Below are 15821 nucleotides of genomic sequence, written 5' to 3' on the forward strand. Positions count from 1 at the left end.
CATCAGCATCTCATAGGTCAAGTGTGTCCCACTATCTAGAACTTACCTCTGTTATACCAATTAAGATGTATGATCCACCCCCAAATGTTTTAATTCCATGTTCACCCACAGTTTGATTGGGCCAAGCAGTGGGGTGAGGACATCACACCATACTAAGTGCAATAATTTTCTTTAGTTCTATTGTCTAGCTTCCCGCCCCTTAATTTTAATACCCACAAGCTTTATTCCCACAAGCATTTCATATGTGGATCGATAAGTCTCTAATACAATTTGCATCTTCTTCCTCTCGAAGGGTCAAGAGTTCTTTCCATGTCCTTGCTGGGCTTAGGTTTTGGCAGCCAGTCAATAACCTCATTTGTCTCAGGACAAGCATACTTTGCGCATGCGTAGAAGCCACAAGGAAACCGAGACGTGGTCATCCTCCAAGGCCCAAATATGAACTATTAATAAAGTCAAAGAAGACCACGTTAGAATAGAAATTTAAATGAATTCACTGTATACCACTTATTTCTACTCTAACCCCATTTACTTAATAAATCTTTTGCCTTAATAGTTTAGTAAAACTTGCATAGGTTAGTTTCAGCTCAGCATGTGCTTTAGTGCAAAGGTTTCGAGCAGCCATATTAAAAGCTATTGCGCAGCTGCAGAGTTTTCCCCCTAAGCGACAGAAGACGTCCTACTTCGTAGATGTAGTAGACGCATGTGCAAAAGAATTCCCGCGTTTTTGTAGCCATTTTAGGACACTCTGGTTACTGGTTAGTAGAATACATAGAAAAGCTTCTCCTAGATACAAATGTAAAATGTGATGCAAAATTAGTATTCACAGAGAGGTTGGTAACAATGTTACAGGTTATTCGAGAGGATTGTATACGAGCAAGTGTCTTTTTATACGAAACCTTGCTCCATCATGAGTCCTTTCTGCTTCCTACATTTTTGGAAGGTTTGACTCGCACTTTTCCTCCCAAACTGTTTATGATGCCCCAGTAGGACCTTACCTTGGTCTTCCTCCAAGTGGGACATTAACTTGGCATTCCTTTAGTGTACGCATCTGCGAAGCACTGGCCAAGAAGCAACCCCCTGGAAGATCTGAGAGGCCATTCTACCAGGGTGAAGGCACTACCACTGCATTGGTGCAATGTGGGGGGATGGGAGGGAGGGGCGGCGGCGCTGTCTTTCGAATCTGTTCGCCAATGACATGGGCATTGATGCATATGTTCTCAAAGCACTAATGTCTTTACAGCCAGGTCCGGCAAGAAGGACACTTAACAGACCTTTTGCCTTAAGGAGTTACCGCTTTATATCTATTCTAAGATGAGGGATCTGCAGTTATAAGTATGTATCAGAAGAACAAGTTACGTAACTTTGGTAATCGTCTCTGTGTAGCATGTGTTGGTTGCAGATACTCATGCTATGCTCACTCCTGCCATCCGATGTTGAACCTAGACTCTGCAAGTTGTTTTTCTCATGAAAGTCTTTATGGTCAACATCGTGCATCGTATCTCCTCCTCTTTGAGGTATTGCGCATGTTCAACGGCTCGTTTGTTAGATTGTTTTTTTTCCCCACCATCTGGCTTGGACGGACTGTGTCTAAGCTCTAGAGTTTCGACATCCAGGTGGCCTACGGATGAATAATGGATCCACCAGATCAACAACAGAGAACACACAGCTCTGATGGACATTGGAACCGTGTAATGATTGATGGACAGCACCAAACCTTCACTTCGTCGCCATCCACACCCATCAAGAATGATCATCTCTGGGTAATGCAGGCAAAAAAGGAATGTTTATTTAGACAGTGCCCTGGGTGCAGGTCAAAATATACCTATTCGGACACGCGAGGTCAGTAACCTGTGCTTATCACTAGAACACAAAGGAGGACTGCGAAGCGTTCAACCTATTCAAGAACAAGAAAACATTGCGAAGCAGACTGGATCGGCGCCAAGCACATGAGTAGATGGCAGAGTTCTCACTTGAAGAATTGCACAGCGAGGGTGAGATCTATCCTGCAATATCAACTGGAGGGGGGGGGGGGTGTATGTCATAGTCAGTCCCCACCACACTGCATCTGACGAATCCAGTGGGGAAGAAGAGTCAGAAGTGCAGGTCTCTGAGGCAGTGCAGCAGACTCCGGTACCTGGGTTTGGGCAGAGAACTAATATGATGCCAAGGGCCGTGAGTACGCTTGACCCACCCCGAATAAAGAAAATAGTATATGCACCTCCCCTGCACGCCATGGTGAGCCACAGTCCTGGGACCCTGGTCGACACTGCAAGAGGACCTCTGAGTCGAAAGTTCTCGATCCTGATCGGGCAAGAAGGCCCAAACATGGGGATGGAGCCAACACCACATCCGTACCAAAGCCGCCATCGACGCATTCATCGACGTTGAAGAAAGCAAACCTGGCCTTGCCTCCGGAAAAGCAATTCGAACCGAAGAAACGCTTGACATTGAGCCACTCGAAATCCAGACTTTCATTGTCACTGACAAAAGAAACAGAACAAGATCACTCTTTGCTGAAGAAAACCCAGGTTCTGACCATAACAAAGACAAAAGTGCCTTCTTCGACCACAGCAACAGGGCCAGTGAAACAGGCAACAATACCTCAAACAAGGGCAACAGGAAGAAAGCAACATTTTTTGAAGGTCTCCAAAGTATATGCAAAATTGGCAGCCTAAGCACACTTCCAAAAGACATGCACAAGATTTGGATGTCTCACAGCCACAACCGAAGAGTGGCTACAGAACATAGGGATACAAGCCCCATGATATTCATTCGGCCACAATCCCCACACTCAAGGTCACCCTCACCTACATAGGAAGAGGAGGTTGTGGAAAGCCCTCAGTTTCAAGACTATGACTCCGATTCTCAGGGGGAAACTCACCCCACCACAGCCCAGACCCATGGGAAGACTAATGTAGTTCTTCTAGAGGCAGGCAGACATACAGCCACCAATTCCTACAAAAGCCTCTCTGCCTGATGACACCATATCATATCATACAGAGGGCTGCAGAATACCATAAACTCCCATGCAGACCACTGAACAAGAGACTGATTTTGTGGTAGAAACACTTTCGCACATTGAACGCACAGTGCAATATCCACCTATGCTAAGCTCAGTATTAAATGTATCCAAGGACATATTTAAGGGCCCAGTGACATCCAGGGTGCTTACACCAAGAATTTAACGTAAATATAGGGCTTCACCATCAGACCCAATATATTCGGGGTCACCCAACAGCTGACTCCCTAGTAGTCACAATAGCATGGAAGAGAACAGCATCCCAAGGCACAGGGGAAGCTCCACCTCCTGGCAAGGAGAGTAAACGAATCAATGCAGCAGGTAAAAGGGTGGATACAGAACACGCCAACCATTGGCGAATCGCAAATTCATTCTGCCTACTGCCTCGCTACAACAGGGCTACTTGGGACGGATGCAAGACTTATTATAACATCTGCCAGAAAAATATGAAAAAAAGGGAGAAGATTTGGTTGCTGGAGGTAAACAGATTTCCAATGCGAGCATCAGGTGTGCACGTAATATCGTTGACAAGAGACATTAATTCCACTCTTATGCTTCGTAGGCATGCATGGTTACGCATATCCGGCTTTAAGCAAGAAGTGCAACAGCACATTCTCAACATTCCTTCTGACAGGGACCATTTCTTCGGCCAAGAAGTAGACACACAATTAGAAAAGAATAAAAAAGACACAAGCTGTGAAATCAGTGGGTCAAAATGATACAAACGGTTCTGTCGGGTAAACAATATTACTTCTAGAAAAAACTTTCATTTGTTTGCTTATACGAACACACATAGAGACCATAAATAGTTTTCAAAACGGCTTTATGAATTGCATCATTCATAGATAACTAATTGCAATGGCTGTCAAAAATTAAATGTGAAACATATTTGTGACAAAGTGACATAGTGCTCAGTGCTGTGGTGAAAAGTGCGTAATATATACAGTGTGACTTATGGAGGTATTGATAATTTACAGAGGCCAGTTAAACGAATATTTGAAACAGTCTGCAGATGGATTGAATGAGTCTTTTATGCAGAGTATTTCCAACTGATCCTTGAACAAATGTCGACGTTTCAACCCAAGGTAGCGTTATTCGCTAGTCAATACGGGTCTTCATCAGGACAGGGAGTGACAGCCAAAAGGAGGCCCAATGTAACTTGTGGGGCAGTATGTGAAGGTAGGCAAACAGGAGCAGTTGTATCCTGTACGACCTGGCTAGGAATTTGGTAGGTAAATTCTTTCTCAAAAACCGGTTCAAGTCAAATCGTTTGATAGATGAGTAGAACCGAACCGCATAAGGGATTACTCCAGAGCGGCAGGTGTGTGAGGATAGACAAAGTTATATCCTCAGAAGGAACGAATCACAACAAAATGAGCCCGGCCTTGAGCAATTACTTCATACTTGGTAGCGCGCAGGCAAGCGTCCTGTCTCTCGCGGAGTCTGTTGGCGCGTCAACTCTGCCAATCTAAGGCCGACAGACTCCGCGAGAGACAGGACGTTTGCCTGCGCGCTACCGAGTATGAAGTAATTGCTCAAGGCCGGGCTCATTTTGTTGTGATTCGTTCCTTCTGAGGATATAACTTTGTCTATCCTCACACACCTGCCGTTCTGGAGTAATCCCTTATGCGGTTCTGTTCTACTCATCTATCAAACGATTTGACTTGAACCGGTTTTTGAGAAAGAATTTACCTACCAAATTCCTAGCCAGGTCGTACAGGATACAACTGCTCCTGTTTGCCTACCTTCACATACTGCCCCACAAGTTACATTGGGCCTCCTTTTGGCTGTCACTCCCTGTCCTGATGAAGACCCGTATTGACTAGCGAATAACGCTACCTTGGGTTGAAACGTCGACATTTGTTCAAGGATCAGTTGGAAATACTCTGCATAAAAGACTCATTCAATCCATCTGCAGACTGTTTCAAATATTCGTTTAACTGGCCTCTGTAAATTATCAATACCTCCATAAGTCACACTGTATATATTACGCACTTTTCACCACAGCACTGAGCACTATGTCACTTTGTCACAAATATGTTTCACATTTAATTTTTGACAGCCATTGCAATTAGTTATCTATGAATGATGCAATTCATAAAGCCGTTTTGAAAACTATTTATGGTCTCTATGTGTGTTCGTATAAGCAAACAAATGAAAGTTTTTTCTAGAAGTAATATTGTTTACCCGACAGAACCGTTTGTATCATTTTGATAATCTGCCCAGGTTCTGAGGGATACTGGGTTACCCCATTTTGATATTGTGAAATCAGTGGGGGCTTTGCAGTCTACTGCACCAAATCAAGAGCTCTTTCGGCACTACCAAGGCAGAGAGACCCTCAAAGATTACTTCCCTGGAGACACCAAGCTATCTATGCCAACAATACCCCATACAATCAGAGGGAGGGAATTACAAAGGTGACTGCAAATCTACAGGAATAGGTAGAGGCACACCCACAAAAGGTGCCTCTACCACCAAACAGTGACTCTCCCACAAAAACCTCCCCTGCCCGATAACACATCATCCGTCGGAGGAAGGCTACAACAGTTCCATAAGTTGTGACCAGAGAACATCCGACCAATGGGTGTTAGATTTCATCAGTCAGGGATATTGCCTGGAGCTAAACCACCTCCTTCAAGTATCCTCTCCAAGAAAACATACCTTAACTCCACAGAATCTACAGCTGCCAAAAGTAGTAATAAACGCGTTACTACAAAAATGAGCCATAGAACCAGTCCCATTCAAACATCATGGCAAGGGAGTGTACACCCTGTACTTCCTAATACCCAAAAAGGATGTTTCACTCTGTCCAAAACTGGACTTACGACCAGTCAGTTAATGATATCTGAACACTTTCACATGGTAAGACTTCAGGATGTGATATCACTACTAAAGGAAGGCGACTTCATTAGATCTTAGGGACGCATACTTTCATATTGCAATCCATCCAGCATATCTCTGATACCTCAGGTTTTCGGTAAGTGGACCTCGCTATGTTTGTAAAGTTCTACAATTCGGAGTAACAACTGCTCCACGAGTATTCACAAAACGTTTAGCTGTAGTAGCTGACAAACTGAGAAGGGAAAACATACATGTCTTTCCATACCTGGGTGATTGGCTGATCAGAAGTTCCAGCAAACAAACATTTCTATAAGACATTCAAGCCCCAATAAACCACTTACATCAATTGAGATTTATCATCAATGCCACCAAATCTCATCTACAACCGCTCCATATACAACCTTATCGTGGAGTCGTACTCTGTTTGATCACAGCAAAAGCTTACCCCAAATTCTCAGAGGGTTCTCAATCTCCTGAACCAACTGGCTCCTTTTCAGCCACTTAGTCACCTAACAGTCAAAACAGTGATGCGCCTTCTAGGTATGAGGTTTTCTTGCATAGCAATAGTTCCACATACACTACTACATGAGACCCATACAGGAGTGCTTAGCATCACTCTGATCCCAAGTGGAGGGCAACATATAGAATCTAGTCTTGGTTTCACCCAAGGTTCATCAGGCACTACAAAAGTGGAACACACAAAACGCACAAATACGAAGAGCCTTCCGGGACCCAATCCTGCAGATGACTATCACAGCAGATGCATATCTCATCGGTTGGGGTGTTTATTTGGAGGTCATTGCAGTACAGGGTCATTGGTCTCCACAACACCAGCAAACATTCCACATCAATGTACTGGAACTGTTCCCCTCTCAAGTCGTTCATACCAAACATAGTAGAGAAAATCTCCTTCTAAGAACAGGCAATATGACGGCAATGCCTTGCATTCAGAAACCAGAAGGGACCCATTCACTGCAGCCATCTCAGCTAGCACAAGTCGTATGGAACTGGGCCAACAAACACAAAGTCCACCTCCTAGCACAATATATACCAGGAGTGTACAACTCCTTAGCAGACCTACTAAGCTGAATGCAAAAACAAGTCCATGAGTGGGAAGTCCACAATCCAATCCTGCAAACATGCATCCAACGGTGGGGACACCGACAGTAGATCTCTTCGTCACCATCACTTTTGGGGCAGTATGGTGTCAGGGCAGAGCTGCATGGTGCCACCTGTTGGCGCGTCAACTCTGCCAATCTAAGGTGAGTAATGTGCAGTTAAATAGAGTATCCCTCAGAGAGCATTTTCAAAGGTAAGTATTACTCCAGCCAGAAGGGTTGTACCAACCCACAAGACCAGTACAGTTAAAGGAAATCTGCACTGACCGTCTAGCACAGCTATCATCTGGTGTGAGTCCAAATTTATGCAATTTGACAGGAGTGTAGAATGCCCTGTGAATTCTTTTATTATATTCTAATGAATAATTCAGAGTCTACTAATGGATGCTATCTGCGCTGTTTGTGCACAGCGATAACACCACTGCTCATCAGTGAGCACCACACTAAGTTCTCTAGCCCACTGTTGCCGCGGCTGTCCATGATCACTTGGAGATTCTCACTTCTTAGAGCAGAGCTTTCCAAACTGTGTGTCGCGACACAGTACTGTGTCGCCTGGAAATGGTGGGTGTGTCGCGGGATGACGCCGGTACTGCAATCTTACGCCAGACATACGTGGAGAAAGGAGACCGTTAGGCGAGCGTGTGTGCGCGCCGCGCACAGCACATGAAAGTTCGGTCCGCCGAGTCATTCCAGGCAGGAGTGTGAAACGGCGGGCCCGGAGAACAATCCAGTGGCCGCGGCGCGCCGCAAGGCCTTGCCTTGACATTCTTGACAAGTTCGGAGTTAGGGCATAGCGCGCGCCTTTCTACCTGATGTGCTGTTTTAATTACAAGTCTGCAGTACAGAGCCGGCTGCATTGAGAGTTCTACCCTGAACCCATAGTAAGGGGCAGCTCTCTGCTGTTTACAGCCTTTCGCTGTGATCCTTGTCTCTCTCTGTCTCAACGTAGAATGTGAGGTATTTACCGCACCCAGTAAGTACGGCACCCCGAGATTTCAGCATTGATGGGGTGAGGTAAATGCCTCCACCTGTTCTGCCCTTCTTGTAATCCGGCCTTTAGGGTTGTACCCCTTGGGGAGCAGGGTGGGCCGTTCGCTTTTCTAGCCAGACCCGGTCACCACACAGACGGCGCCACTCTTGACACCAGTCTTACACCTCTCATCCAGCCTCTGTGCACTGAACGACAGCTGGCAGAATATGTATAAGGAACAAAGCAACCTAACGAGAGAAGCAGAGCGAAGGAGACAGGCCCCTAGCGAGTTGCCCATATTTCACCTGGAAAGTGAGTAAAAACAGTACTGGATCCAAAGTAAAGCGTTCTCCAGTAATATTACTACGTTGAGACAGTGAGAAACAAGGATCGCAGCGAAAGACTGTAAACGGCAGAGAGCTGCCCCTCACCATGGGTCCAAGGTAGAACTAATGCATGTTCTTTGCATGTAGGCTCCGACGGGGTATGATTCCTTTGGCAGGGCCCTCATTCCTCTGCGCAAAACTCGTGTAGAATGAAAGGACATGTCAGTGTGAGTCTGTGAGATTCCCGGGTGCTCTCGGCATGTGAGACAAATGCATCCTTTTTCAATTTCGCCAGGTCTGCTGTACACAATGCGCGAGTGCAGAGACAGGACCATTTTCTTATTCATGTTTATAATGATATACGTTTATGTGTATGGAGATGTGAATATTCACGATTGCTGGCTTCACCTGTGTCCCATGATTGTTAAAAACAGTTTTTTGCTATTGTTAAATGTGCCATACCTCTGCCTATAATTTCAAAGGTTGCCTCTCAGTTACTGTAGTTTGATTACTGAGGACATTTAACAAGTGCTTAAAACTATGGATGTTCCAAGTTAGTACCCTTGGTGGTTTGGTTGCCCAGCAGGATCTGAATAGTCACTCATGCCAACTTCTCCCCTCTGAAAACTCTAAAAAACTTTTGCCTGCCTCCGAGGTTGGGGCGTGGTGATTTCAGTTGTTGTAAAAGTCGCTGGGGACGAAGATTGGTATTATTTGACCTTGGCTACCATGCCCCCTGTGGTTAGTACATTTGTCCCTCCAAGAAATATTTCAGGCCAAATGGACAACATGTTTTGGAAATGTATGTGTGTTATAATATTACAAATCAATAAAAAAAAATAAAAAAATCAATGAGAGGTTTTCGTGAGATATGTTGTGTCCTCATACATTTTGATATTTACAATTTCTATGACATATGTATTTGTCCTTATCTCTTATATGCCGTTAATTTTACCTCAAAGTGCTGAATGGAAAAACATATGACTCGTCCTATTTTCTGTTGGCTTTTGGCGCACTGAGTTGAGGAAAGCGGTCCCACCTGAGTTCAATGCGCAGAGACCGGCTGATAAGTTGCATGATTGTTTTACCACTCACAATTCCCGCTTCTTGACCAGATTTTTGTAGAACTCATATTCAGCAAGGCAGTAGGCGGACTTTGTGCATGGTTGAAAGGGTTGGCAGTGCATGCACCCGCCCTTTTTGTGCCGCAAATCACTGGGGCATGTGTCAATGTATGCATGATTATATTCTTGTTTCAGGCACAAACCTAACCTTACACCCAGTTTTGCCAGTCACTGTCTTTGTTAGAACACATTCACAATTGCTTTATTAACCTTCCTGCTTTCTCAAAGTTGCTTGAAAATGCACCATTTGCCCACTATTTTTTCAAAATTTTCTCGTGGGATGAACCCCCCCGAACCCTCCTTAAGTGATTCGGCCTCGCTCGCTACTCTCGCTCGCGTTACCGTGTCGCAAAATGAGGAATCTCTATAAAGTGTGTCACCAACATGAAAAGTTTGGAAAGCACTGTCTTAGAGTATACAAGCCTGGTCCACCCACTGGTCTGTCTAAACTCTAATGGAAGAATGTAGCCTAATCTCTAGTTCTATGAACAAGAGTAAGCATTGAAAGTACTTACCTGTACGCAGACACAATTCATCTTATTTGCAGTTAGTCCTACTCAAGTCTTAAACCCCTGGCCTTGCTCTGGTCATTTAATTGGAGTCTTTCATAATACTTTTGCAATTTCTGCGTAAGCAAGTCTGAGCATTGTATAAGGAACATCGCCCTTCTGTCATAAATAATTGTCCCCCTGCAAGTAATTTCATATTGCCATTATGTCAAGAGCCAAATCAGCTTTTGCATTATATTCATATTTTTTTATTTTACCTGCCCCTGTACCTCTTCTCTGCTGTGTTTCTTTATACTAGACACATCTGTCTTTGTATCACGAAATGCCTGGTGCCAACTATGCTGCTGCATAACTTTATGATGTATTTCTAGCCTACTGATCTTTTAACCTGCTATGAATGGATTGCTGGTTTGTGGCATTTCTGTTACTCAGCCTGGAAGATCTGGACACCCTTGATACGTGCGTGCCATGACTTTGTCCAAAATCACTGGAATGAAGAGAAATGCTACATTCCTGCAAACATTTGAGTGCATACTAGAGGGGCATTTTGCATTAGGTAACGAGGATGAAAATGCTTTTTTCCCGTTGTAAAACTTAAAAAATTGCATGTGGTGAGGGCTCTCAGAAATGGTACCTGGTGGGCTTTACAGTGTTGTCTATTTGATGCTCTCAGTCATGAGGTTCTCTTGACTTTCAGAGTCCGATCTCTCACAGGAGGTGCTGTGTGAGGTTTCAGAAGTGTGAGGCCATTCCAGAGGTAGATGAGGGAGAGAAGGCCCCGCTGATTTCGGGCTGCGAGAAAACCTACGGCCATGAGTCAAAGTTTGATGCTGCCTGTGAAGTTCGGTACTGGGTAAGTGTTTGTTTGGGGATCAATTTATTGCTTCAAATACCTTTGTTATGACTGGAGTGTAGCCACAGAATACTGACAACTATGATGGGAATTAATTAATGCATTTGTATTTTTTGCACTTTGAAATCTGAATGGGATGTCATCCCCCAGAAAGTAAATTTGGCATTTGCGTTCCCCGCGTGAAGGTAGTGATATGTGGTAGCTAAGTTACCAAAGAGCACAACCCTGTGAAACCGTGGGCTTATGTTTAGAGAATTTGTGCATTGCCTTGGTGAATGCTCTGTGTATTTTAAGACTGTCTTTGAAGGTGCAAAGATGTGACAAATGTGACTTCATCTGCAGTTGGACTGGAGAAAGCGTCTCTATTGGCTGGACACTGTTAACCCTCCCAGCATGGCATTTGATTCAGCGGGTGTCTGAAGCAATAAAGCGTATGATTGGTCCTAGTGCACGCTCATAACAGGTTTGAGTGTTTGGTGTAGATGTTCAGAGCAAGAGTGGAACTCTTTGTGTAAGGCAACAGTTTGAAAATGTCAATCTTGAGGAGTATCATTCCGGTTCTGATCCTGCCTGTGACGGGAATCTCTTGCTCTCTCTGTCAAACTATTTGAAAGCTGGTTGTGGGGACCTGAACAACGCACGCGTCACCTGGGTTACTCTGGGGTTGATGATAGCGAAACGTAATATTGCTCAGAAATGGGGGGCAGCACAGGTACCTACGGTCTCCATCTGGAAGAGTAATATGGATTGGTGCATGTTCCTTAAAGTATGTATGTGGCATGGGGATGTTCCAAAAAATGGTCCCGAATCTGGAAAGACTGGAATGAATACAGAGGGAACATCTCTGCCCCGCCAGCTCAGGAGGAATAATTGTGGACATTATGCTAGTTACCTACTGTTACGATATTGTGCACTTATACTTGGGAAAGCACTTTGTTATGCTGAGAAACGAGACTGTACTGCGATGTGCCTTGTGATGTTGATTCCAACTGTTAATAAAAAGAAGAAAAGGTGATGTTGGAGCTGTCCTTTGACTAGCAGGAGCAAAGATTGTGATGTTCCCCTCCTGATCCTTGGTCAGCATAAGACTATTTAAGCCAAACTAGGTAGCACGTTGTCATGACTGAAGAGAGCGGTCTTTATTTCAACTTTATTAGACTGAATCTACACCCTTTTTAGGTCTCGCCTAGCGTAGGCTGCGCGCATGCGCAGCCTCGCTGGCGAGATTTAGTGTTGACGGGTATTTTCTGTAAGGGGCTTTAAGCCCCGCCCCTCTGTTCCATTGGCTGGCGTCACCATTTATGGTAAACGGTGGCCGGCCATTGGAACAGAGCTGTGCATGACGTATTTGCTTGGCTTTTTGAGCCGTCCCACTTGGACGGGCTCGCCTGAATTATGTTGGTCGCAAAAGGTTTCTTATCTTTATGGGACCAAACACATTGCCACATAAAGACAAGAAACCTTTTAGCAGGAAAGCTGAGCAAATACGTCATGGCGTGCGTTTGTTCGTTGCGCCACTGGAGAGTAGAGAGTAGCGAAAGGAGCAGGGTAAGAGGTTGAAAACAGAAAGGAGGGGAGGACGGGGAACCTCTTGCATGGGGGAATGTCCCGGGGTGCTTCTGGTCGCTCGGAGCTGAAGCCCAGCACAGGGGGTGCAAAGGAGGGGGTGGGTGTTAACATTAAAGTTGGAGTACGCAAGAACGTAGAAAAAGATAAAAACAGAGCGCCGAAGGGGTAGTGTCAGACAGAGCGGGTGAGAGAGAGAAATTGTGGGGCTGACAGGAGGACCGAGAGACCGCAAGATACACGAATGGGGGGATTAGGGGCGTGGAAAGTTAGAGCAACAAGAGGAAGAGTAGAAAGGAGGGAGAGGGTGGGAGGGAGAGGTGTGGAGGTCTATCCCAGGCCCCTCTACCTACATTGCAACAGGCAGTGTTTGGAGGGGGAGCAGCCGTCGGCTGGGCACAGCTGATAGTCTAATCTGCGCTCCGGAGGACCTTGGACCCTCTTGTCTGTGAGACACACTCTGGCAGTGACGAACCAGACCTGAGGCAGCGCACAGAGCGTGGCAGAGGGGCGGACAGGGAGAGCGCACTCTAAAGGGGCGCTGCGAGAACTGGAGACGCTGCGGAGGAGCTGGATCCACGGGGCCCGAAGGACTTCAAGGAGCTGTAGAGGGCAGGGCGGCACTTTTGGAGAAACGCTTGGAGTAAAGACAGTCACCTACTGAAGATGGGGAGCATGGTTTGGGAGCCCCTGCCGGGGTCCGAGAACTGAGATCTGCGTGACATGGAGGTGAATGAGCTGAGCCAGGGCGAGCACCGCGCAGTGAAGAGGGACTATCCCCACCAGTGAGGAAGATGTAACACACCACACTGCTCAGCCCCATCCCCCGTCCACATCACCTGCCAAAATCACACCACACCTTGCTCCACACACACACAATGTGCCTCGACGCCACGTCTGAGGGAGAAAGCACTACATGAAGGCAATTACAATACAATGGAGGTATGAAACGCGATCCAAATGTTACAACACAATACATAGACATCACATCACCTCCTCTTACACCACGTTACACTCACACATCGACCATCCTACATCACCTGCACAAATCACACATTCCCTTTCCTCGCAGACAATTCGATTATGCCCGTTTCCCTCCATCTCCCACAACATCACCTACTCAGTGGCCTGAACCAGCGCGCGACTATCCTACAGGTTAACCATATAGGATGTAGAGAACAGGGCAGGTGGTAATCTTCATGAGTAAGGATCACACACCTGCAGTGCCGCGGCTAAGTGCGACAGGTCATCAAGCCACACAGGACACGCCCAGCGATCAGATGAGGTCACAGCTGTGACCCTCGCAGGTGAGGCGCGTGCTCTTCTCAGAGAGAGGCCCCAGCCACCCCCAGCCTTAAGCCAGACATTGAAAGGGCACTTCAGTCTGGGCATCCTGAAGGTCAAGGGTACGTATGCGGCAAGAGGGGGAGGGGGGATGTTAGGTTTCAGGGGACCCCATTTTCAGCTCAAGGCCAATAGATATGTTAGCTATGGGTGACTAGGGGCCCCCTTCACATTCTCGGGGGTGGGTCATTTTACGTTAGGCCAGTTTGCGTACATGAGTCCTGTGAGACTGCACAGTGGCTGCGTTCACTGCGATTAGGTTGTGTAATGGGATCTGTGTGTCACGTTTGTGTGCATCTGTGATTTGAAGGTGTCACTTGTGTGTACGTGTGATCAGTGAGTTGAGGCTGCGTGTCTCTGTAATCAGTGATTTGAGGTCGTTTGCAAATGCTCAATCTTTGGTTGAGGCTGTGTGTATCAGTGAGTTGATAGTCTTTAGTGTTTATTAGTTGAGGTTGTGTGTAAGTGTAATCTTTGGGTTGAGGCTGTGTGTAACCATCAGTGATTTGAGGCTGTCACTCTATCATAATTGAGTTAATGGAGTGAGTATCTCTGATCAGTGAGTTGACTGTGTGCACCTCTGAATAGTGAACTGATGATTTGTATAACCAACAGTAAGTTGAAGCTTTAAGTAACTCTGTTCATTGAATTGATGTTGTGTGCAAGTATGTATGCGTTCATGTTGTGTGTAATGACGATCCGTGGTATTCATCAGTTGAATATGTGGGTTGATGCTGTGTGGAAACAACCGGGAGTTTAGGTTGTGTGTACCTGTGGTCTGTGAGTTCGGGCTGCGTGTCAATGATCTGTGCGATAGGCCGTTTCGGTGAGTTAAGGCTGTTTGTGTGTGTGTGTAGCAATGGTTACAGTGGTCAATGTATAAATACATCAACAATGTATTGAGACTGCCCGTAATCTGTGTGTAACTGTCTATGAGTTAAGGGTGCGCGTGACTGTCAGGGAGCTCAGATTCAGAATAACTGTGATCAGTGAGTTGCAGTCATTTGCAGCTGGGATTTGAAAACAAAAAATGGTTGCACAGCGTCCGGAGCAAAGCTCAATGCACTGGTTAAAGGGCAATAGGTCACAGAGGCTAACGCCTCCCTTCAGTTTGTGCTGTAGATGTATGTTGCTCCAAGTGACATCTTTCCTCTCACACGTAACACTGTGATCTTGGGCACATTTATCTCCCCCGCCGATGGATTTCAGATGCATAAGAAGCTCAAACAGGAACAACCCCACCTTGTCTACAAAGCTTTCAACCCTCGACCGCGGGGCTCTCAGGTTATCCCACACCCCCGCCCCACTCAGTCCTTCCATTGTGTCTATGAATACACCTTGCTCTGGGCTCCTCAGCCCCACAATGCTGGGCCCCTCACGCCCTTCGTCTCCAGGTTTGTTCTTGATGCAAGAGCGGTGCAAATATTTGCAGTGGGTTCGATTAGTGTGGCCCTGTGGAGTGTTATCTGCTCCTAACTTAACAGCACTTTCTTAAACCTGGCTGTAGAGGGGCTCTTTAGGCGCCTGTCCTTAAATAAACACGAATTATCTAACTTTTGCGAGTACTTTACAACACATCACAGGCGAGGCCAGAGCAGTCCAAATGGTGACGTGACACGTGTAGGAAGCGCGGAGTCTAAGGACCCGGACTTTAAACCCTTACCTCAGCATGTCTCCGAGAGTGCAATCTCAAATATTGTTACACCTCTTTTACAGGTGCCAATCTCTTTAAAAAAACAAGCATTTGCAATGCAATAGGCCTCGCATTTTTGAAACTTTGACCTAATGGTTTCGTAAATGACAATGTCTTTTATTATTGCACGTTTTTTAAGCACATAAAGAAAAGGCATTGCCGTTTACAATGCCATTAGCCCAAAATATCGCAATTGCGAGACCTATTGCATTGCAAATGCTTGTTTAGGTATGCACAACTAGCTTGTTCCTGGCTTTCTCATTTGTTTGAGCGGAGGATGAGAAAGGACAGTTATGTTCCCACTAGGCTGATGCAGTGTATTTTTCCAAATGAATGGTACTTTGAATCCATTATTTGTGGTGTCTTTATTTGATAGTGAAGGCTTTTGCATGCCTTCTTAAATCTCTATAGGTAGGTGCAGGCAAGTAGTGCATTTTCCTCTTGTGCCTGTAGGAGAA

The 15821-nt window shown here is 45.7% G+C and overlaps 1 protein-coding gene across 1 annotated transcript in view; it reads left to right on the top strand.

Moving 5' to 3' along the window:
- Window positions 1–15821, top strand: part of LOC146855720 (uncharacterized) — a 350281-nt gene that overhangs the window by 220291 nt on the left and 114169 nt on the right. The window contains exon 7 of the mRNA XM_085653625.1: window positions 10605–10760. Coding sequence (XP_085509751.1) covers window positions 10605–10760 — 156 coding nt within the window. The remainder of the gene's footprint in view (window positions 1–10604; window positions 10761–15821) is intronic.

The sequence above is a fragment of the Triturus cristatus genome, chromosome 4_1 (genome assembly GCF_964204655.1).
Source record: "Triturus cristatus chromosome 4_1, aTriCri1.1, whole genome shotgun sequence".
Classification (NCBI taxonomy): Eukaryota; Metazoa; Chordata; class Amphibia; order Caudata; family Salamandridae; genus Triturus; species Triturus cristatus.